The sequence below is a fragment of the Halichoerus grypus genome, chromosome 2 (assembly GCF_964656455.1).
Source record: "Halichoerus grypus chromosome 2, mHalGry1.hap1.1, whole genome shotgun sequence".
Taxonomy (NCBI): domain Eukaryota; kingdom Metazoa; phylum Chordata; class Mammalia; order Carnivora; family Phocidae; genus Halichoerus; species Halichoerus grypus.
This window is the reverse complement of record NC_135713.1, coordinates 80365673-80391770: the sequence shown is the minus strand read 5'-3', so window position 1 is coordinate 80391770 and position 26098 is coordinate 80365673. Positions and strand designations below refer to the sequence as shown.

At 34.4% G+C, this 26098-nt stretch overlaps 1 protein-coding gene across 6 annotated transcripts in view; it reads right to left on the bottom strand.

Moving 5' to 3' along the window:
* Window positions 1-26098, bottom strand: part of KIAA0825 (KIAA0825 ortholog) — a 399405-nt gene that overhangs the window by 309719 nt on the left and 63588 nt on the right. For 5 of the 6 annotated variants that reach the window (XM_036094057.2, XM_078067063.1, XM_078067062.1 and 2 more), the window contains one exon: window positions 23789-24458. In XM_036094057.2, the coding sequence (XP_035949950.2) occupies window positions 23789-24458 (670 nt within the window). The remainder of the gene's footprint in view (window positions 1-23788; window positions 24459-26098) is intronic. The other variant, XM_078067064.1, reaches the window with a different exon arrangement.

The following is a 26098-nucleotide window of genomic DNA, read 5'->3' as shown; positions in this document are numbered from 1 at the left end:
AAAGGGACAGGCAAGGTGAAAATGGTCTTCTAGGTGGTTTCTTTATATCCTTCTCCCCATTAGGTAATCTCATCTAATACTACACAAGGTCTAAGTCTTCAACACTTTTCTCAAGTTACTTTTCTGCTCTAAAACCTTTAACAAGAACCATGTATAATTTAAACATCAATGACTGTTTTTCAAGACTTTGTAGTCTGTTCTCATGCTACACATCTCATCATTCATTCAGTCCACCATTTATTTGGCATCTTAATTTTCATCTGTCCAGCACTCTCTTCCCCCTTCTTAACAAGCTGATGATTCCTTGGCCAATCAGAGGCTCTCCTTCAGACTTTTTGAAGTACGAGGGAAGCAGCACTCCTAAGGTGCACATACTTTATTGAGTGGAGACATTGGTCTGTGAACAAAGTCACCATGTGGGGAGAAACCGAGACAACAGATGATGAAATATGCTAGAAAGCTAAGTTCCAGCTGCTCACATTTCCAGAAATCCTCCAATTCCTGTCTTTCTAGAGGTTTAAATGTTTAGCTCTTTCTTCTCTTGTGTGAACCACCACATTCTTTTTAAATGGATGCTCCTCTCCTTTTTTTGCATAATAGAAACAGAGATGAGGGGGCGCCTGGGCAGCACAGTTGGTTAAGCGTCTGACTAGGTTTTGGCTCAGGTCATGATCTCAGGATTGTGAGATTGAGCCCTGCTTTGGGCTCTCTGCTCAGTGGGGAATCTACTTAAGACACTCTCTTCCTCTCCCTCTGCCCTCCCCCCTCACCTCTCAAATAAAAAAAAATTAAAAAAAAAAAAAAAAGCAGAGATGAGGACTGGAAAAACAAAGCTGTCACTTGCAAGTTCAGAGTCTGGCTAATAACGCCTTCATCAAAGATATATAGAATATCTCCTATGTTCCAGTCACAGTTCTCTTTACTGTTTCCAACAGTAACCTCTGTACTGTCCGAACGCAAGAGGACCTCTTTTTCTTTCCATCTGCCTATACAAGGTCCTCTCGTCCTTCAAGGCCAAATTCAAGTCTATATTCTTCATGAAGTTTTTCTAGCTTGCTTTCCCTTACAGTAAAATCTCCCTTTCGTGAATTCCTAATGTACTTAATGACTTAGACAAATTAGTTGGTAATTAATTTAATATGGTATTACATGCTTTTTCCCTCTCATATGACTTTGTGGGTTAGTCTTTTTCAGCCCTAGATTTGAAAGTACTTGAAGACACCAAATAAAATTAGATTTTAAATTGATTTCAAACTTCAGAAAAATTTGCCTCGAGGAAAGTACTTATTCTCAAAAGAAATACCATTAGTTGCTCCAGAGTTGAGCTGGGAGTGTGAGTGGGTAGAAAGTAAGAACAGAGTAAGGCATCTTGTTGGAACTTTTGGGCTTGAATGATGAGACGGGAAAAGACATAAGACCTGAGAAACCAGAAACCAGGCCAGGTTTTCTTACTGTTGTGCCTTCCAAATAAACCCTCTATTCTGTATACGTCCCCTACTGTGCATTATAGCAAAGCACCAGAAAGTGAACACGGTGGTTCAATTCTTCCCGCTTTCTGCTTCTCCAGATGCTGCCCACCCTGCAACCAACACAGTTCCATTTCATCTTCCACCTGCTGGAATCCCTTTCTCAGAACTCAGCAACTGCTTGTCTGCATAACTTCCAGCAGCTTTTCACACATCCATATTTCTCAATCTCATAGGAAGTAAGTTCTTACACTTTTTGGAATCCCCATTAATCCTAGAACAATATTTTTAAAATATCGTAGGGGCTCAATTAGTAAGTTGATAAGTGGGCTACTACATTATACTTCCAAATAAGGATTTATTTTGAGAAAATGATGCAGTTAAAAAAAATATTCATTGAACTCCTGTTGTGTGCTAGGCAGTAGATTGGGTGCTGGGGAAAATAAATACTTGCCCTTGAGGTGCTGAGAGTCCATATGGGGAGACAGACCCCTAATTAGATATTTTAATAGAATATGCTAAGAGCTTTGAGAAAGGCATACAGAGATGCTGTGGGAGCATGGATTAGGGGATCTAGCTCACAGAAAGCATCCCGGAAGAAATGACACATAAGCTGTCATAAAGGATAGATGGGAATTAGGGAAAGAAGGAGAGGAAGAGGGTAAGGAGGTGAGAGACAGCACAGCATGAGCAGGGGTTTCTGTCAGTTCCGTGTTACTTGAGAGTGAAAAATATGAGGTGTGCAGAGGCATGAGATGAGGCTGAAGAAGGCAGGTGCCAGGTCTGGGAAGGCTTGGTTTCTGATACTGAGTGTTGCTGGGGCTTTATGCCAACAGTGATGAGGAGACACTGAAAAGCCTTAAAAAGGGGAGTGGCGTGTGCTTGCCAGGTGTTTTAGAAAAATACAAGAATAAGGGTAAGGAATCCAATAAAAAAAAAAAAAAAAAGAAAACTATTTTACGAGTCCAAATGAGATGATAAAGACCCCTATTGGGACTTGATGGCAGAAAGGGAGAGGGGATAGACTTGAAAATATTTAGGTGGTGAGGCAAAACAATCTTGGTGATTCTTTTGATGGCGGGGAGGTGGGCAGAAGGGGAAAATGAGTCACGGTTTCTGCTTGAGTGATTAGTGACATTAACTTGGGTTGGGGAAGAGGATCAGGGATCAGGGGAATGAGGAAGAACTCTGTTTTATCCATGCTGTGTTTGGAGTATCTGTGGAACATCCCTGGGACCAGAATGAGCAGGCATTTAGCTCCAGAAATACAAAAGTTCTGGAGTGGGATCAGTGGTGGACCTACATGGGGTAGTCATTCAAACACAGTGATGGCTGGAGTCAAAAGGATAAACAAGAGAGAATCTACATGCATCTCTTATTTTAACTTAGTCTTATTTCATTATTATTATTTTGAATTTGAAAAAAGTTAATATAGCACTTCCAGAGAATATTATAGGAAGGATTCTAAAGATAAAATATTCAATGAGAAATTGACAAAAACAACAAATAAGCAGACCTTTGTCATATACAGGTATTTAGGAACACCATATTAATATAGGACAAGTCACCTTTTTAGTTTAATGCAATGTATGTACATATGTATATGTTTTAAATCATAACAAAGTGCTTAGTTCATGCCAAACACTATGTATAATATCTATATTAATATTTAGACACTATGAGATAGGTTTATCATCTCCATTTTACAGCTTAAATGACTGACACTCATAGAAGATAAGCAACCTGTCCAAGGCCACGTAGCTGCCAAGTGGTGAAGCTGGAATGCAAAGCCAAGTCTGTTGAGCTACAAAGCTCCTACAAGACCTTGAGCATTAAGCGCCCCTCCTTCACCCCCGTCCCTTTGCTGAGGGCCTTTTTTGGCAGCAATGAGAGGACAGCTGACAAGACAGCAATAGCCTTGATAATCCAGAAGGAGGCAGGTGAGCAGAGGAATTTTAACACTTGGAAAAAAATGGTTTATAATGAAATGATGTTTAAATGAATTCACGCACTAATTTAGATATTCATGCTTCTGAATAGTGGTAGTTAAAATCCAGTGAGTATATTAATTTTGGAGGACTATTTGAGTTCACATACCAAAATCTAATTAGTTACTCTTTGGCCCAGGGATGTCTTCTGGGAATAAAACTTTAAAAGATACTAATATGAGCATACAAAGAAGAGAAACTGGGAAAACCCTAGTATCTATCAACAGGAACTAGTTAATTAAATAATTAATGACATAATCATACAACACAGTAGGTTGTAGCCCATGTGTATGTATGTATGTATATGTCTTTATATAAAAGTGGACATGTTGCTTCTGGGAAGACAAAAATTAAGATTTTCTAAACCCAGTCAACAACCTGATAAGATCAATTTAAATTTAGCCATATGCAAATAAATTATGCTACATCCCTATTATGGAGTATCATAGTGCTGCTGAAAAGAATGTCAGACCAGACTGCACTGACGTGGGAGGAGGTCATGAAATATTAATTGAAAAAAGCACACTGCAGAACAATATGTCTAGTTTGATCTCATTTTGAAAAATACAAATTTATATTTTTACTTATGCATAAGAAAAATTCTAGACTATTCAACAAAGTGTGCATAACAGTGGTGATCCTGGAGACAGGGACTGGAGGGAAGGAAATGTGAGGACCTTGACTTTCTTCTTAATATGTATTTTAAGTTTTATTTTTTATAATGAAAATTCATTACTCTGATAAATATTTTTTAAGTACTAAGAACATTCCTAACAAAATGCAGCTTCAGCATTTGGATCACTTTATTTCCACTTTATTTCCGATCTTAAATATTTGGTATCACAACATGCACAACTGTATCCTAGAAAAATTTTGGATCCATGTTTATGAAATATACAATTCAGTGTAGCTTTTCATGTTTAACAGTGCACTAAAGACTGAACAAAATGTAAAAATACTTTAATATATTTTCAAAATCTCAGTTTCTCTCTTTCCTCCCATTCTGAAAATATAAATCTAGGCCAGAAATGTTCTGGTGTTCATTTTGGATGTGGAGCCAGCTCCTCTCTGGTCCCACCCCCTTTCTGAAAACATAGAACTTTAATTGGCAAGACCCCTAGTGAGACCCCGCTGCCTTATCCCACCTCTGTTCTAGCCCTTCCCGTAGCCTTCACACTACTTCTCCATTATCTGACAGTCTCATTCCTGATTCTAAACTCTTGCTCATCACCTTAAGCATTCTTCTTCTCCTTAGTTGTCCTTAGAGAAGACCAATTTGAGAACCTCTCTGATTTCCCCTAAAGGTTCAGAAAGAAAGTGCTGCCACTTGAGAAGCAAATATGTGTATCTTCCTAATGAGTATTCATCTACTCTGCTTTCTCCAACCTTTGACATCTTCCAGGGAGCCAGGTATCTCAGAGCCAGACTTCATGGCCTTTAGACCAAAGTGGCAGGGTGCTGCAAGGCCATGATGTGGAAGACGCCTAGAATTCTAGCCTGTGTACCCAAGGATTACGATCATGAACATGTACCTGAAATTCAAAGGGGCCTAAGGAAGAAAGACCTCAATCAGATCAGCTTATGAACCGCCCTGCTTTTAACAAATAACAAAGAGAATTATTATCAGAGTCCGCTAGATATCTTACACAAGGCATTTGTTGATAAGATTGTATTTCTCCAAGGTTTTTGGTTACAAGTAACTTTAAATTTGAAGAAACGGGAATTCTGTGTAAGCTCAGGGCTGTCCTGTGGTCTTTGTCTCCAATGGGTCGAGAGACAATGGACAATCAGCTGGAGGGGAACTTGTAAAGTCCCTCTGTTAATCCTCAGCTGGGTTTGCTCTAACTCATGCCAAGCAAGAGGATCAGAAAGCAGCCATTTACAGTTGTTGGGAGAGCCAAGATTTCCAGTTTGCCAAAGTGAGACTTACATGCTTGGAATTCACTTGGAGGCTAGAAGGCTCCAAAAGGCTTGTGATAAATTGGGGAAGCAGCTGTGCCCCTTTGTTTTTATCACAAAGTGGTATGAGTGATTTCAAAGTGATATTAGATGAACAATCTTATTTTTGCGAGTGATTCAACATGGAGATCAGATTTTATCTCAGTGTGTGTAAACTCTAAGTATTGGAAAAAAAATACAAATCTGTTCTTTCTCTGAGAAATCAAAATCTGTATTAGCAGAAGCTGGCTTTTTAGAATTCACTTCTATTTATTACAAATCAAATTAGCATTTAGAATTATGTCTACCTGATATTTAAAAGTTAGTCTCAGTATTCAAATCTTTGTGTAGACATCAACTTAAAATATCTTAAATGCTAATTTTCAAGATCAAATATAAATTACGGCATAATAACTAAGAGCATAAAATATGTCAGCTCCATCACATCACCAATAAAGATTAGATGCTTCAAATTGTGAAAAAAGGGATGCCTGGGTGGCTCAGTCGGTTAAGCGCCTGCCTTCGGCTCAGGTCATGATCCCAGGGTCCTGGGATGGAGTCCCATATTGGGCTCCTTGCTCAACGGGGAGCCTGCTTCTCCTTCTGCCTGCTGCTCCCCCTGCTTGTGCTCTCTCTCTCTGACAAATAAAATGTTTTAAAAAAATTGTGAAAACATAAATAACTTAGCAATTCTCATTTGATGACTATGAAAGCTAATATCCTTCAAATTGTTTTAAAATTAATATAAAGAGGATGACATATATCTTTTTTTCAAAGATTTATCTTAAATAAATAAAAGGAAATAAAACTATAACTGAATAGAGACTTCAAGATCTTGAAGGAAAAGGCCAAATTAATGATAAACATACTACATGTAAAAATCATGCATAGGAAAAAACCTAAAATAACAATAATTTAGCAGAAAATTAAATTTTATTACAAGATTTCAATACAGAAACTTTGCTATGGAGTTGAGTAACCTCCTGACACTTAGTATTACTTTGCAGGATTTGAGAAATACAAGTAGTTATCAGCAATCAATTTGTTGACTCTATTGTCCCCAAATAGCATTTGCTACCAGGGGAAAAATACTGCTTACACTCTAAGTACTATTGCACACTTCATAACCTGCTAATTAGCACTTAATTTTCCCTTTGTTTGGGGAATAATGATTATTGCTTTCACCTAATACAAGGGCTACCTTTAACAATCAATTTTTTAAAAAATTAGCTAATGATCCATAGACAATACCCATCCCCCAATGAGTGCCTTACACATTCCATCAGGATAGAACCACTACAATTTTTCAAGATCTGCTGAGAGATAGTTAACTTGAATGCTAACATAAATGCAGAACAGTTGCTTTGATTATTTTAGGAACAATAAACCTCTGAACATTTTGACTTTTGGTATGAAAATTTCAGTCGTAAGTTTTAAACTTGAATACTAAATTATTAGGATGTGATTTAAAATATTTAACATGAGTGGGCAAGAATGAAACATTAATTCCTGTCCTATAGAGGTTAAAGAGGCAAAGCACAGACAACTGAAGCCAACGCCTTTCATTCTTACATTCTTTAAATTTGTAGCGATATTTGGTAACATGTGACTTAGGTAATGGAAGTAATTATAAAAGGTGAAAGCTGACTTCTAAAGTTTTGGTTTTCAATGGCAGATTCTAATCTGGAGACAAAATTTTCTATTGAAAGATATCTTTTAGTGTTCAATGTTATTTTATTTTTACCGAATCATATAAGTGTCATAAAGGAATGGATGAATAAAGTAAGTTCTCTAACTTTGGATAGAATATATACTTAAAAAAACCATATACACTTAAAAAACACTTCTCTAGTTTCTAAGCCTCAAAACATGCAGTACCTTCAATCAAATAAGTGAATTTGAAGTGCAAATTTATGAAATCTGAATTGTAATTCTGATGATGATGAAAGCATCAAAATCTAGATACTCCAGGTGATGATAACAATGAATTTACAATGTACACATAACTTGTGGTTGTATGTATACTACCATATATTAATTAATTTCATACACAGGGACGGAAAGCCAAATACACGAATATGCAGTCAAGAAAATGAAGTCAAGACACTTTTTATAGCTATGAGTATGAAAGATATTATTATCCAAATTTCCAAATTCTTAATTCTAATTGGATTTAATAAGAAACACAAGAGACTTTAAAAAAATGTTAGCCAAAATAATTTAGACAAGTGTAATAGCAAAATGATTGCCAAAAAAATTGAAAAATTCACACCAAAGTCTTAAGCCATATAAAATTAAAAAAAGACAAGGGAATGTAAGTCTTGACTAAGTGACCTGATCAAATAATTCCCAAATTTTATTTGTGGTTTATGGCAAACCAATGAGTCAAAGAAGTCACATGTTTGACAAAAATAATGGAAAAGCCTAAGATTTAATGCTTATTATATAAGTAAAAATAGAAGAAAACAAAAATAGGGTTAAATCAGATATGAAGTAGTTTAATAAAGTAAAAACAAGGCAACTTAGCAATTGTGTAGGGGGGAATTTTAAGGAGTAAGTTTTCGAAGTAGTGCATGGGGAGATCTATGCCTAAATCCCATTAGTAATAATGTGTTCCTCTGATCTTGGTAAGATTCACTTTTAAGTGATACCATAACTATTGTAACAATCCTGCATTTATGACAACATTCATCTACTCAGTCCCTGAAGATGGTGAACTTAAAAGTAGTTATTCTTTCTTTTGCACTTACTAACAATATACTTAGTTTTATAGGCACTAGTCACAGATAGACCCTTTTTTATGTCTCACTGTGGTGTGTAATTTTTTTTAATAACTGTATGTTTAAAATAATTAGTACTGCTGGATATAATCACTAATTTCCTAAAACTGCAAAAGGCAACTTAATATTTCTGCATAGCAGCTGTAATACACAATATTGCACAGAACTAAATTATTACAAACAGTGCCAGCAGTTTTCTATACACAGTACTTAAGATAATTATAAAAAATCATCTTCATTACTGCTTGCTAGCATTTTTTTAACAGTTTAATTTGGATAGGTTACAAAATACATTCAAATCACACAGATATAATTACTGTAAACCCAAGAAGCTATAAAATGTTCCCAACCAAATCCCTTTGACCCTGTTAATGTCTGTTCCTTGTTAATCTAAGGCAAACATTGTTTGTAGTGTGCATTTGTTATAGAATATAAAAAAAAGAAGGGGGGGGCTAGGAAATCCCTTAACAGTTGTTATTGATTCCAGCATTTACGGACTGAGAGTTAAGTGCTGTTTACAAAACAGAACAGATGCAGATGCTGACAAAAAGGTAAACAATTGTTGAATGGCTTCCTGCCAGATTGTGAACCGATATATTAAACTCCAAGTGAAGCACATTTCCCCTATGGATTGCACTTACTGCCACTTCATTTCCTATGTGCTCCATCTCTCTCTTGCCGTGCCTGGCACTAAGCTATTTCCAGTTCTTTGCTGACCCCTGAGGCCTGGTGCTACCACACACAGCCATTAGAGAAGGGAATTGCATGTGTCTGACACGGCCTGAAACCAATTATTTGATATTTTCTTCAGAATGATGCCTAACTCTGTTGGGAATGAGCAATCATGAAATAATTTACCTCCTGATTTAATTTTTTCCTGCACAAATTAGTTGTAGACTGAGCTGGCTATACACAGATGCCCGTGACATGGCTGTCTTATCAAGATGATACTTGAAATGAAGCAGGGGGGTCTGAATTGAATAGGTTGGGGAATCCTGCTTTAAAGAGGCATTGACAAGTTTATCAGATATACTGATCACATGTACTCTCTGATGACTGAAAATGACAGAGCCTTAAAGAACTATCAGGATAGTGGAGAAAACCACAAGGATGCAAACCTTATCAGGGTATTTAATGTTTTTAAACATCTGTCCAATTTCTGGTTTCCTTTTGGTGTCCCAGAAACCTTGGCACATGATCAAAATCTAACAAAACAAAACAAAACAAAAAACTCGCTTTGGTTCATGACTGAGTGATCTTAACCAAATTTAGTATTCACTGATTCTGTTTTTAGATACACCCATAATGTCAAGAAAGTATGCATTTTTCTGTAACTCAAATCCCAACAAGTGTCTTTCATAAAAATATAAAGGACGTGTGCTTTATATTTTGTCGTCAGTGTGTCACAGAAACAAGACCAAACATGAGATGATCACTTATCAATAAACATAGAAAGCTTGTATAAATTAACACAGGTTTAATCTGAATAATGAGATATTAAGGCCAACTGCTCAAGCTCAATAAAGACAATACAAGTCTCTTTATAGAGGAACTCACTGAACATAAAGCTTTAGCCAGATCTGTGCAGTAATAGCTTGTCTATAAAGTCGGGCAAAGATCTTCTCACTTTTACATACTGATTCTACATTAGACCTTGGCCATTAAATCTTAAAGGGACTGTGATTGCTGTGTCTTCCTATTTCTCTTCAGGGTCCAGGCTTTACTAATTAGATCACATACCAATAGCTGTGAACTTTATGGCTTTTGTAACCATCACTAAGAAAAATTATAAGAAAAATGTCCATTAAAAGTATACCCTCTTCAGGGGTGCCTGGGTGGCTCACTTGTTAAGCATCTGCCTTCAGCTCAGGTCATGATCCCAGGGTCCTGGGATCAAGCCCCGCATCAGGCTCCCTGCTCAGCGGGGAGTCTGCTCCTCCCTCTTGCTCTTCCTGTCCCTCTGCCCTCCCCCCCAACTCATGTGTGCTCTATCTCTCAAATAAATAAAATCTTAAAAAAAAAAAAGTATATCCTCTTCAAATAGCTGAAGAATCACTGTTTTATTATGTTACAAAAAGAACATAAACAACGATGATCAGAAGTGATTTCAGTACAGTTCAGAAAAAAGATATAGAAAGGCACTCTAAAACAATTTTACAATATAACTTTCTCTGACAATGATCATTATAAAATGTAGAGGCAATTTCTCTTTTCAGGATAGATTATTTTGCAAACCTGGATATCCACTCCAATAAATACTATAAGAATACTGTGTGCCTTTTGCTAATGGAAATGCTAGTAATTAATGAGTTTTAAACTTAATTTCTACCTTGGAGGACAAACAATACAATGCTAGTTACTCTAAAATCAATTCAGTATGATCATGTTATAGAGATCTAAAATATCAAAACTTCAAAATATTTAGTCTTTTATATTTCACTGGCATCATAATTTCAAAGGCAAAGAGTACTGGAGCACCTAGCTGGCTCAGTCAGTTGAGCACGCAACGCTTGGGGGTTTTAAGTTCAAGCTCCACATTGGGTGTAGCGATTACTCCAAAAAATAAAATCTTCAAAATGAACAAACCAACCAACCAACCAACCTATCTTCTTACCTTTAAAAAAAAAAACCCCACACAAAGGCCAAGATTATCATCTCTCACGAGCACTTACCTGTTAACTCAGTACTTCCTACTGTTCTATTATGGAAGAGATTAAACTAGTAATAGGGTAAACTACACTTTTCTAAAAAATAGAGGTTTTTACTGAAGGTTAAAAAGAATTACAAAAACAAAAGCAAAATCTGTACTGTGCTTCATTTTAAATAATTTTTCATTTCCTTATATGAAAAATTTTAGATCTCCATTTAGATACTCAACCATCAAAGCTCTTATGAATGCTTTGGTAACAGTAGAAGCAAATTAAAAATATACGTATAAACAAAGAAACAGAAATTCAATTTAAAGAATGATGGAGGCAAAAGAATTTCTGACTGGAAATCTATTAGGCCTTTAAACATTTTACCAAAAGCTAAGGATTGTTTTTTCATTTCCACAATGAGGGATTAATTGGTCTGACTCTCAAAGCTACTAGCAGTTTCTCCTGTATAAATCCCTACGCGGAGATCAGCCCATCCTCGGAAAATGCTACTTCAGGCAAAGAATTTTAACAGTCCCAGGTGTACAAGAGAGATTGCCCCTGAGTTGTTCAAAAAAATAGGTGGAGATGTTAAATAACAACAGCTCTGAGACAGAAGATAGTTTTATACCAAACACCTGACTTCACAGATGTGATACTGATGGTCAAAGATTTTCACACATGCATGAATAACGACAATGAAAATATTGTATTGTAAGGAACGTTTTCCAAATTGATTTTCATAATAAAGAATGTCATGATAAAAGAACAACTATTTAAATTTTCAGTTGTTAAAATGATTACATCTTAAAGGAATCTTACTAATGTTTGTATGCTTATGAAACTTCTTGAACATTTGTGGAAAAAAATGTGTTGGATACTCATGACTATTAATAGTGTAAATAACCAGAAGTCACCTGTTACATTTTCTGAGAACCTGAGAAAGAAATATGTTAATTAAACAATACTCAACATTATAATAGTCCACTGGAAAATGATCATCTGTTAAACAAAAATTTAGGGATTTATGACCTATAAATGTAAAAGTCCACAAATGTTTCATATAAAACAACACAACTAAGCATTCACATTTACTATTATGTTCATAAAACAAGACTGAGAATAACAAATAATTTTAGCAGGGTAAACCAGAAGTTAACAAAAGTTTTAGGAAGATTGCAGTGATTTAGCAACTTACTTTCTATAGAATATGAATTTCTGGCTTGCCACAACCTCATGTATATTACTTTTATATTACTTCAATTTCTTTGCTCAATATAAAACAGTTGCAAAATAAATTTGTTCACTTTTAGAATAATTTTATTCTAAACTTTGCAATGATTTTTTTCAATTATTTTCACCTTGTTCTAAATAGGTTACTTATATTTTTAATTAGAAAATTTCTTTTTCCAAGTAAAAAAATGAGTGTAAAATCTCAGTATTTTAATCTTTGTGTTTTTTTTTTCTTCAGTTTTTAAATGTTACTGAATGGTTCATAAAGCGTATAAATCTCAAACTGCCCTATGACCGTTCATGAGAAACCAGTGAATCATTTCATCTGTCATCCTTAGTATTTGAATGTCATAATTAGAGGATGTAGCAAGTGAAATATTCTTTCCATCCTCTGGAAAAACACACAGGTGTTCAATGGAGGGAGGGAGTCAATAAGTGAGTGCCATTTAGCAGTTGCTAATTGTTGCTATATGAAAGCAAGATTACTAAAACTAAATCCACCCACTTTCTCTCTTAGGGATTATACTTTCCATCTCTGTTGCTCTGCTCTCTTTAGAACAAAGACTCAGAGGTCTTAGAACATTTAATGGTGAATAACGGGTCAAAAAATAGAGTCCATGCAGCAGAAAACATGTTTAAGGTAAATAAAGCATGCATACACATAATACCACACATCTACTCAAGCGCATAACAAATACCCTTCTCTCATACACCTACACATTCATTTTTCTTAGTTTTTAATCAAATAAATAATTTTCACAGATGGTACAACCTTTAGAAGGAAGAACTGGAAATAAAAACACCATCAATTCCTCAGGGAAGAAACATCCTGGTGTCGGGGTTTTCATTTATTTTTTTATGAGGCATTGAGAGCTGATGGGAAGATTCTTCTAATCTTAGTTCTGTCTCAGAATCGATTTGCTAACCAGCCGAAATGATTTAGATTTTCACCCAAAACACAAGAACTGAAAATACTGCACTAATTTCAGAGTACTGATGTGGCCAAGATAACTTAAAGAAAAAAACAAAACAAAACTGCGGGAGCATCTCGCAAACATAATGCTAACTAATGGTATTGTTATTAATTAGTCTAAAAAGGATCTCAAACCTGGTAATAACTGTTTCAACTATTTCTGTAGCTTAGTTACTTTTAGCTTAACTTTGACAAAAAGCTTAAATGTAAGCAGCTTAATTGCATCTCTACAGATAATATGAGTCTCCTTCTAGATACATTTAAAAAAAATCTCGTCAAAAATCAGTATTACTTTTCTTTTCATGTGTTATTATGTAAAGTCTTGGGTAATTTTTTTCTTTCCAAATCTTTCCCAAAGAGAAAATCCAGTGATGTGCTTTGTACTCTACTACTTTGTTCCTTTCAAAATTCAAGTTTGTTTAATTTTACATGTAGAGAAATAAATATATGTGTTGCAATTCCAGAAAGTTCAGAACAGAAATCAGAATTGTGGTTAAAATGGGAATTACTTCAAATTACACGTAAAAGGATTATTTATAAAAAATAATAATAATAATAATAAAATAAAAGGATTATTTATCTTACAAGGGAATTCATTTAGCAAAAGACAGAAATTACAGAAGTTAAAAGAGAATGAGTTTAGTCATGATTCAGAAATGGACTTGAATACCAGCTCAAGTACTTCCTAGAGTGGGACTTTGGGCAAGCTACTTAACTTGTCCAAACTCCATTTCTTTATCTATAAAATAGGGATAATAACTAATTTTTCAGAGATATTGTATAAATGGTATACTAGTATATAAAGTACTTAGCACAGTACGTGATAAACTAGAAGCACTTATAACTCACTTTATATATTTGTAAACAGATAACAAGGAAAAGTGAAAATGATCAATGGGGAAATACTAATGAAAATTAATGTTGAATTCATGTTCTGAGTAGCATCCTTTGCAAAGTATATACTTTATTCAAGTATTTCCCGCAAAACAGATCCTAAGTGATACGTGCCTTATCAAAATCAAGAATTAGACTGAGAATGACTTTGAAACACACAAAACACCATCTTAAATGGCTTGAAGAATATGTCCTGTTCTGCCTCATACATAAGGATGAAATAAAAATGAAACAGTTCTAGTTTTTACCCTCACCCTGATGGATAACCTTGTATACTTCTACTAGGTAGAGATCAACAGTACAGAAAGAAATTAGATTCGATGGAGAGAGAATGCCCTCCTGGTTCAGAAAAAGGGAAGACAAGCCCCCTTTTCTCAGCTGATGGCATGGCTGCCCTAGCATATTCTAGAAGCCTCAAGAAGACACTGAATATGCCATGTAACAGAATTGGCTGCAGGAAAGGCTCTAGGATCAGTGATGCCAAAACCCAAATCATCACTTTTGACATTCTTTATATGTGACCAAAAAATACTAAAATTATTTATAAAAGTTTAACATGTGTAATTGTTTCATTACAGTATGGCTCACCAAATTTTTACCCACAGACTTTTAGGACAAGATCATTCTTCTATGCTTTCTAGGCTTAATTCTGAGGCTTTCATTTTGTACTTACAACGGGGTTTGTATGGAAACAGAGAGGTTTTTAGAGAAAAAGTATTGTCCATGCCTACTGTCTACAGCCTTGCAGAAATGAGCGGGTTCTTCCCCAGGAAAAAAAACACAAGTCATTATTAAATCCTTGCCTTGTCTGCTTTAAATACAGGCCAGAGAAAAGGCATATGGATTTCTTTTTAATCGACGGTACAGAATAATAATTGCATTTCCAGTTCTTGCCTGTGATCTTAATTTTCAATTATCTGACTAAAAATGCCTCTGCAATAAATAAATAAAAATAGAAACTAAAAATAAAACAAAATAAAAACACTTGGTTGTGGGATCAAAGGGGAAACCCCCCAAATAATTACTAGGAATAGCTTCAGATGTTAGCTGGAAGAAGAGACTCTATTTCCTGTTTTTGCTTAACCACTACTCCCCTCTTCACCATTCCATCCAGACCAAAAAAACACAACCACAGGAGGTGGGCAGTTTTCATATTGTTATTTTCAAGTTTCATTTGGGGAAGAAAAATCACATAGATACATAACTAAAAGAAGTTTTTGTATCTGCTTTTGTGGCAAACAAAGCCACATCCTTAGCCAGTTAACACATCTGCACTGTCAGCGGGGAAGTAAATGTGGCAACTTCCAATGACAAACTGTAGATATAAAATCTGGGTGCGGAATGATTTCCATGACACACAGAGAAAATGTAGAGCTTAGATACCACTTAATACAACCCTTAAATTTTATCTATTACAACAATTTGAAAGGGTTAAATAACTTACCTAAGGTCACAAGACAAGGGGCGGGGGATGCAGGACCAGCACCCCTGACTCCCAGTAAGTGCACTTTTCACCTTTTGAGAGCCAAGTTCATTGTAAATAAGGAATGCACCAGTATTTCATTAAAAAACGGCAATCATGATAAAGCAGTGGGGGAAAAAGCTGAGCAACAATATCATTCTCTAGAATTTAACGATGCTACAAAACCTGAAACGACATTATTATTTTAAAGGAACTTGTAATAACTGAATAAAGGTATTACTTTCTCTTACGAATTCTTTTTCCCCGTTATTGTTTTGTATTATTTGAAATTTAAGCTTCTACTAGTATGGGGTTAGAGGGCATAATTGTCATCAGAAATTTAACAAAGCTCTTCACTTCTGTCTCAGGAGCACATGACAGGGTGAAACGATGCGGTGTCCTTCTAGAAGGCTTGGAATCTTCTCTAATAATACTCATACAAATGCTTCTTTTTTGTACACATTTTGCATGCTGATCTCAAGATACTTCATCTTTTCTGAGTGATCTTCATCACTCAACTAGTCAGAGCTACTGGAGGAGCACGCGAGAAACTGGGGTGACTTTAAGACTGGCCTATTTTCCAATTGTGATCTGAGCCTCCCTAGTCAAGAATTCTACCTTTATTTTGGTTTCAAGGTTTTCTTTACTCTGAAGGATCTTTTCATCCCTTGAAGGATTGTGTTTTCCCCACTATCTTCCTTAAACAAAATAGCAAGGGACTGTGAATGCGAAGTGGTTTTAGATGCCACTTAGTTTCAACCTCACACCCACTGTAGCTCTTTAGAAACCTTCCAAATATTCAAAGGCATGTATTGTATTCTCCATGTCTTTCCTTTTCAAGCTAACAATAACCTCAAAAAAATTCAGAGTAAGATGTACAGGGACCAGGAAATTTATCCTATGAATAAAATCTTCTAATGCATCATTTCATAATAAAATACAGAGGATTGATATGCCTGAAATTTACTACACAAAAACAAATTCTTTTTCAAACATTGAGAAGAATGGCAATAACTTTCCTTAAATCCAAAGAAAATACAATTTTAAAAAGTAAAAATAATTTGATCAATTAACCACTCCAAATGTAGATATAAGAAATGCTTCAATAAAAGGAGGGCACTATTTTGAAATGTGGATGACATCCGTACATGTGTAAATAAGGATCTGACTTCCCAGATAATGAGCTATCAGGTTATAATCAAAATACTAAAGGTGTTTTTCTAGCTTTATGAAAGTTATTTTGACTTTAAATAAAAATTTAAAGCCTTATAAATGAAAAAAACACTATTACAGCATAAATTGTTAGAAAATAATTGATAATTTTCTCCAAAAATTATCAGGGAAACTATGAGAACATAGATGAACAAAATCAGAATTATTGAGGAAATCTTGGTTCTTAAATCATGTTTGAAACTTTGTAAAAGAGTATCTGAATAAATAATATGGTTCTTTTCTAGGACAGATCACCAAATCATGAAGATTCTATTTATATTAATATTTCATCATTTTCTTCAAATTGCAAAAGCTATATACTTCTTTTTTTAATTTTTCTTTAAATTTTATTTATTTATTTGACAGAGAGAGAGAGAGAGGGCAAGCGGGAGAGCAGCAAAGGGAGAAGCAGATTCCCCGCTGAGCAGGGAGCCCGAGGCAGGGCTTGATCCCAGGACCCCAGGGATCATGACCTGAGCAGAAGGCAGACGCTTATGACTGAGGCACCCAGGCGCCCCAAGTTATATACTTCTAAATGTATTATAATACTAAAATAGCACATGGTCTCCAAGAAATTAAAATTACAAAATCATAGGAATATCAAGGAGAAAAAAAGTTACCATACAATGCCAAGATGTGGAATTCAAGTCAAGGGATTAACTTATAGAAAATAAATTGTCTGCCTGGTACTTTATCTTTGAAAAATGGTTGGAGAGATTGTCCCCATATTTTAAATACATGTACCGGGGAGCTTGAATCAATACCCAGCTGCATGGTTGCAGGTGGAACTCACTCTGGGATGCTCAGGTGAACACCACACCAACAGAAAGGCCAGCTGATAAAATCAAATAAAATAGCATAAAAACCGCCTCTAGTCAGTTTCTAAGTTAATAAGCACAAGCAAATCATGAGTCAGTTATGAATCACTGTTAATTAAAAAAGAAAAGCAAAAGCTTTGAGTGTAGAACGCAGGAATGTTAAAATCAAAAGGAAAATATGAAAGTGCCTGGTAAATTATTTTTATGCTAAGTGCCATAGTGCCTTGCACAGTTTTTGCCATTAATTTGGCAGTGTATCAAAATAATATACCAAATAACCATAAACAATGAAATTCCCTTTCTATGGATTATTAGAAAATAATTATGTATGGCCTTAGAAAATATTTACCTTTATAAGTCTCAGTTTTCTCACATTTAAAATATGAATAATAAAGTTCAAAGATTAAATGAATTCACCTATGTAAAACCTTATACATAATAAAAAGCTGTAATTATTTTTGATACTCAAGTAATGTTATCTATATATATCTATATTACAAATACAGATATAAATATACATAGGTTTATATGTACATGTAAATAGATAATTTACAGATCATTCAGGTAAAAAACAACCAAGCCTCAATCTACCTAGAAAAATCAAAGGCAATTAAGGATTCAGTAGGTCCAAATTGCCTTAGCTCATCAAGTATGTAGTAGTATATGCATAAACAGGACATCAGTTCGTTAATTAGTTCATTAAAAACTGAAGAGAAGGAGCACTCCCAAATACAGCTAACAAGGCCAAACATTACACAGATACTAAAGCCAGATAAGGACACTGCATGAAAATAAAATTACAGGCCAGTATTCCTGATGAATATAGATATAAAAATTCTAAACAGATATTAGCAAACCGAATTCAACACCATATTAAATGGACCATACATAATGATCAAATGGGATTTATCTCTAGGATGCAAGGATGGTTTAACATATGCAATCAACATGATACACCACATTAATAAAAGATAAAAATCATATGATCATCTCCATAAATATAGAGAAGGAATGTGACGAAATACAACATCCTTTCATGATAAGAACTCACAGCGAATTTGGTATAGAGGGAACATACCTCAACAAAGAAAAGACCATTTATGATAAGCCCACAGCTACCATCATACTCAAAGGTAAAAGGCTAAAACATTTTCCTCTAAGATCAGTAATAAGACAAGGATGCCCATTCTCACCAGTCTTATCAACATAATACTAGAAGTCCTAGCCAGGACAATCAGGGAAGAAAAAGAAATAAAAGGCATTCAAATCAGAAAAAAAAAAAAAAAAAAAGAGTGAAATTGTCTTTGTTTGCAGATGATATGACCTTAAATAGAAAATTCTAAAGACTTCACTAAAAAATTGTTAGGATTAATCAATGAACTCAGTAGTTTCAGGATATAAAATCAACATACAGAAAGCAGTTGCATTTCCATATACTAACAATAAAATATCTGAAAAAAAAAACAATCCCACTCACAACAGCACCAAAAACAATAAAATATTGAGCAGTACATTAAACCAATTAAGTTAAAGATCAGTTAAAGATCTGTAGACTTGAAAAAATAAGACTTTGAAGAAAGAAAAGGAAGAAGATACAAATAAATGGGAAAATACTGGATGTTCATGATTGAAAGAATTAAAACTGCTAAAAATCCGTTCTACCCAAAGCCATCTATAGATTCAATGCAATCTCCACAAGAATTTCAATGCAGGGGCGCCTGGCTGCTGAATCAGTGGAGTGTGCAAACCTTGATCTTGGGCTTATGAGTTCGAGCCCCATAATGGGTATAGAGATTACTTAAAAAAATAAAATTAAAAATAAATTTCAATGTGGTTTTTCACAGAAATAGAAAAAATAATCCTAAAATTTGTATGGAACTACAAAGACCTCAAACAGCCAAAGCAATCCTGAGAAAGAACAACAAAGCCGGAGGCATCACACTTCCTGATTTCAAGCTATACTGCAAGCCTATAACTCAAAAATAGTATGGTACTGGCACAAAAACAGACACATAGACCAAGGAAACAGAGAACTCAGAAATAAACTCTCATGTATATGGTCAACTACTATTTGACAAGGGAACCAAGAATACTCAATGGGGAAAGGATTAAATAAATGGTGCTGGGAAAACTGGATAATCACATGCAGAAAAAATTAAACTGTACCCTATCTTACAACACTCTTAAAAATTAACTCAAAATGGATTAAAGACTTAAATATAAGTTCTGAAACTGTAAAACCCCTAGAAGAAAGGATTGACACTGGTCATGGCAATGATTTTTTAGATGTGATACCAGAAGCACAAGCAACGAAAGCAAGAATTACATGGGACTACACCCAACTAAAAAGCTTCTCCATAGCACAAGAAATAATCAACAAAATGAAAAGGCAACCTACAGCAGGGAGAAAATATTTGCAAACCATATATCTAATAGGGAATTAGTATCCAAAATATATAAGGAACTCATACAACTCATTAACAACAACAACAACAAAGTTTAAAAATGGCTGGCATGGGGTGCCAGGGTGGCAGAGTTGGTTAGGCTTCTGACTCCTGGTTTCAGTTCAGGTTGTGATCTCAGGCTTGTGGGACTGAGCCCCATGTCGGGATCCACGCGCAGCGCAGAGTCTGGTTATGACTCTCTCTCCCTCTGCCCTTCTCCCCACCCACACTCATGTGCTTGCTAATAAATAAATAAATCTCTAAAAATGTCCAGCAGACCTGAATAGACATTTTTACAAAGAAGATATACAAATGGCCAAAAGCTCAATGAAAAGATGGCAAACATCAGTAATCATCAGAAAATTCAAATCAAAACTGCAATGACATCACCCCACAACTATAAAATGGTTATCATCAAAAAGATAAGACATAACAAGGTGAGAATATAAAGAAAAAGGAACCCGTGTTCACTATTGGTGGGAACGTAAATTGGTACCACCAATGTGAAAAATAGTATGGAGGTTCTACAAAAAAACAAAAAAATAGAACTACCATCAGCAATCTCACTTCTGAGTATACATCCAAAGAAAATGAAAAAAGGATATCGAAGAGATATCTGTGTTCCCATGTTCACTGCATCATTAATCACAATAGTCAAGATACAGAAACAATCCAAGTGTCCATCTATGAATAAATGGATAAAGTATATATATATACATGATGGAATATTATTCAGCCATGAGAAAAAAGGAAATCCTGCAATTTGCAACAACATGGGTGGACGCTGAAGGTATTATGCTAAGTGAAATAAGTCAGAGAAAAGACAAATACTTTACGATAACACATGTGAAATCTAAAAAAAAAATGAATTCATTGAAACAAAGATGTTGATCAAAGGGTACAGATTTCTAGTTAGATTAATCATTTCTAAGGATCCAATGTGAATATACTTAACAATAGTGTATTACACACTTGAAAGTTGTTAAGAGAGTAAATCTTAAATGTTCGCAACACAGGAAAGTAATGGTAATTATGTGACATGATGGAGATACTAACTAATCCTATGGTGGTAATTTTATAAAAACGTATGTGTATCCGATCAACACATTGTACATTTTAAATTTACATTGTTATATGTCAGTTATATCTCAATAAAGCTGGAAGAAAAAAGACTAGTATACATACACCAACTGCTAAAGATACATCAGTAGATTACAAAACAGGAATTATAAGCAGAAAACTTTCAAATTGGTATTACACAGTCATCAGATGAGAAGAGGGTGGGATAATTTTGAAAAATGTAAAACAATGACTACACTAGAGTTAGCAATACAGAGGATTCAGAGCAGTGTTTTTAATAGAATGAGCTATTTCTATCCTGTTCCTTCAGGCAATAGAGCGCAGTGATAGAGGATCTGCAATCAGACAAACCTCAGTTGAATCCTGGCTTCACTCTGTAACCTTGACCAAATTACTTACTATCTCTATGCCTCAGTTTCCTCACTGTATAATAGAGGTAACAAATAATGGCACCTACCTTGTTGGTTGGTTAGAAGGATTAAATGAGATAATGCACATCAATGTTTGGTGCAATAAATGTTAGCTATTGTTACCTAATGAAAATCTTTTCTATAGTTTCAGGCAAAATACTGGAAGACTTGGTGAGCATAAAAACATAGATATAGGGGCGCCTGGGTGGCTCAGTCTTAAGCGTCTGCCTCCAGCTCAGGTCATGATCCCGGGGTCCTGAGATCGAGCCCCTCATCGGGCTCCCTGCTCCGCGGGAAGCCTGCTTCTCCCTCTCCCACTCCCCCTGCTTGTGTTCCCTCTCTCGCTGTGTCTCTCTCTGTCAAATAAATAAATAAATAAAACCTTAAAAAAAAATAGATATATACTAAAGATAACATAATGTACAACCCATTCAAGTCAATATAGATTTCATTATGATAGGAATATACATTATTATAATCGTATTAATATTTGTTATTAATATTTTTATTATTTTATTACACTCATCTCAAACTATATTTCCTTAATAAATAAAATTTGGTCACTGGGTCAAATATTAGTGGAAAAATACGGTTGACCCATTAAGAGTTAGTTTAGCAGTTCTTGAAATCTTTCCCTTACTGTGTCTAGCTCAGAACCTTAAAAACGGTAGCTGCTACATGCCTTGCCTATGGTAGGTGCTCAATAAAGCTGAACTGAATTGCTTTTCTGGTAGCCCACCTGAAAAGTGCTGTTTGAAATTTCTTTTACAAGTGACAAAGCACTTTATTCTACACCTTAAGATGAGGTCCAATAAACAGCATGATGGTTAAATTCATTGGTCTTGGAGACATAAAGACCTACATATGAATCCTGACTCTGTACAACATGACCCAGGGCAAGTTAGTGTTTCTAAGCTTCTTTCTTTGTTTATGAAATTAGGATAATAAGAAAAAGAATGTATATGGCACAGTGCCTGGCATATGGAAAGCATTCATTTAACAAGTGATTCATACCGACGTTTAGATAAATGAGCTTGAGAAAGATCAGTGCACCTAGACTTGTAGAAAATGTTTCAGATTTTGGTGTTAAAGCCTACACACATAGTTTTCTCTCACAAATGAGAAAACACCTCAGTATCAGCCCTAAAGACTCCATAGCAACTTACACATATTTTCAACCATATGGATCTTTTCTTCTGTTATAAACTATATTTAGCATATATAAAACTTTCATGTTGAAAACACTTTACAAGTAAGCAGGAATTCTTTTAGAGAATATAAAAATTTTTAGAAAATAAGTATACTCATGAAATGCATGTAAAATTTATGTAACAATTAAAATGAAAATCTATTTGCTTTGAGCAAAACTGTAATGTTCCTAAATTAACTGACTTTGTATTCTGCCATAACCTAAACTTGGCTGATGCATGTCTGTTCTGTGATGTGATATAGCTTCCAGAGGAAAATAAAAAATATAAGAGAAAATAATAAACTATTTGAAAATTCATATATCACAGTATTTTGATATTCTGGCATTTTATTACAAAAGGTATGTAAAACTATAGTGAGCTATGGAAATATTTATAAAGTGATCATAAATTCAAAGATAGCAATTCACAAAAATGACAATTTTCAAACAGTTAAAAAATATAGCTTATGCACCTATTCAGACTTTTTACATAAAAGCATGACTAAAAATTTTCAAAAATAATACTTTTTATCTTGATTTTTCTCCACTAGTAGGAAATTAAAATGGTGACAGGAAAAATGTATTATATCACAATAGTTTCTTTTTTCCTTTATCTTTTAAATAAAATTAGGAATTTTCAAATCACCTTTTTTGTGTGTATATTCTTATAGAAATAATACTAGAGGAGAAGTTCCTCTAAAATCAGCTATAGTTAAAATGTTATGCCTCTGTGACCAATTTTAATATATAGTTACCATTTCATATTAGCTCTTTATTGGAATTGGCTGACTAAAAGAACATAATTCTAAACTTCCAATTTTAGTTCATGCAAAGTTCAACAAATTTTTGACAATTCTTTTTCCCTAATAATGTTTCAGCTTTGGAAGTTACAATTAATTAAAAATTATACTTTTCTGTTACATATATATGAATATTGGTATATATATATATTCATATATACATACAGTTTCACCCAGTAATTTATTCAATCAAAAAAACCAAAACTCCTATTGGCAACATTTTTGGCTTACATTTTTCAGTATCTTTAATAATTCAAATAACAGGGGAAAAAGCACTTCTACTACTGTACTTACAGAAAAGGGGGAAATGCATAAGAGAAAGTATGCGCCGCAAAAATTTCATAACATTTATTTTCTGATTTAGTTTCAAATTTGCAATTAAATTTAACCAAAAAGAAAAATGTTAGAGAATTAAAGATATCAAAAGGCTTAAATTGAACCAAACAAATTTAAAAGCTCACTAACCCAAAGCATGCACTGCTCCTCTATGCCTGCTTGAGCTCTTGCTTGTTTTAATCACACGGACAGCACTTTCTTGGAACTGCAGCTCACAAAAATTTTCAAGAAATTTTGCCATTTCTTCTGTAACAGTATCCAGGTAAGTTTCTTTAATGAATTTCACTGTTGAGGTTGGAGCTAAAATTTCACGTAGTATGTTAAAATCCTCTTTTATCATTGAGTATAACTTAAGCATTGTACTCTGGTATCCATGAACCATGATATCTAAATTTGATTCTCTGCTGTAAGAAGGAAAATAGTTCTGCAGAAGTTTAGCCAACAGTTTATTCTGTATGCTTTGGTACTTGATTATAACTTCTGATTCTGGATAAAGAAACAAGAGTTGTTGTATGCAATGATTTTTCAACCAAATCTTGTGCTGTGAATTGCTTATTTCATTATGGCTTTGTAATTTGTTCACTAAGAAGCGTCGAAGATGTAGTCTTATATTATCCCATATAGATTTTACATCCATAGAGGAATAATCTTCGACAGAATGAAGTGAAGTCCTATAGAGGAAATGGAAAGATGCTCCACTTAGCAGTGATGGGAATGAAATGCTGCTCTGGCAGGAGAGGTCCCAAAGTAAATCCAGTATCATTTCTTCTTGATTTAGTTCACTCTTCAACAAATCTTGCTAATAAAAGTAAATTATAACATTAGAAATGGGATTAACTGTTAAGAGTAATAGGAAAAACGATTTCTACTGTCACACAATTTCACAGTAATTCAGGTCAATTTAGAATCAATACTCAAATGCTCTTCAAGTTTTGTTATGTTTTGTTTTTGCATTTGGAATGTAATCGATTCAGATATTTTACAAGGTTGGTTTTATGATCTGTTAAATTTTGTAAACCCAGGTGATGATCTATATTTTCAGTTAGCTTTCCAAACATAATCTAGTTTTCAGGCCTCATTGTTATCCATTACCAATAGAACCTGAGCTGCAGCTTAAAAATTCTAAATAAAAATGTGTAGCAAAACATTGATTGAAATGTATTCCTCAGACAAAATAAATTCAAGATCATGCCCCTAAGTAATTCCCGGTAGAAAATTTTCATGCCCGAATGAGTACATCTATTCTTAGAGAACCCCAAATGAACATACAAAACAGAGACCTTTAAATACAGTATGTGCCCGAAGGTTACTAATAGCTGTCATCCTGAGAAATAAAATTTAATACATTTAAAGAGTTTAACTTTCATTTAAATTCCTTTTTGAGAGCCATGTTAAGAAAGATTTTACCTTGGAAACTAATCTGAGAATATTTCAGTTCTCTCCAAAAAGATAATAAGTCAATATGAGAAAAAATACTCTCAGAATCATTCCCCAAAAGGTGATATGAAATTATTCTTTTATTCTTTCCGTGCTGACAGAAAACAATGGTAGGTATAATTATGAATAAAGGGACAAAAAGTTACTTTCTTTTTGGACTTTATTACATGCACACATTCTCCTTACAGGCTGACTTTCCTAATTATGTCTCTTCCAGCTAATACTGAAATTAGTTCATATTCTCTGAGCAGCAACAAGCTGATTGTAAGAAAACTGGAAGCAAAATTCAAGTGGCATAAAATCAGGCTGGCTTTGAAATTTCTTACTGACAGAGATATCAGAGGTATTATCTGTGATTCAGAATTATAAACAACTCGTAGGCAAATTCCAGGAATTTGCTCTCAAGTCATCCTAAGCATTGTCATGTCCAATTTAATGTTCTATCTGTAATAAATAATATCCAATACCTATACAGCATTTTATTTTATAAAAAGCACTTTCCTATCAAGTCTCTGGCTTATTCATAATAAAAACTCTGTGACATAGATATTTAAAAACCCAATTTACAGATAAGGACACTAACGTGCAACACATTTAAGTTACCTTCCAAATGTCACGTACAATAAAGCACAAAACCAAGAATGAATCCCTGGCTTCATTCTTCTCATCCATGTTCTTTCTACTAGACTCCAGAGAGCCACAAAGTGCACTGATCTTTCTGAAAATTCTCTCTTTCTCTCTCTCATCCCCCTCTATTTAGCTCTTTTGATACTTCTAGAAAAGAAATGTCTTTAGATCGAATTCAGAACGCCAGCATTATGGTAATTCGATGAAACAACCAAGTCATATCAGTGTCTCCATCTTGGGTTTCTTTTAATCAGTCTAAATGGTAAATATTTGATCAAGCAACATTTAAAGAATAATAGGTTACAAAAGGTTTAAGAACGTGTTTGGTATGACTACTTAAATTTAAGAATAACATCAGTATAACTGCCATAAGGA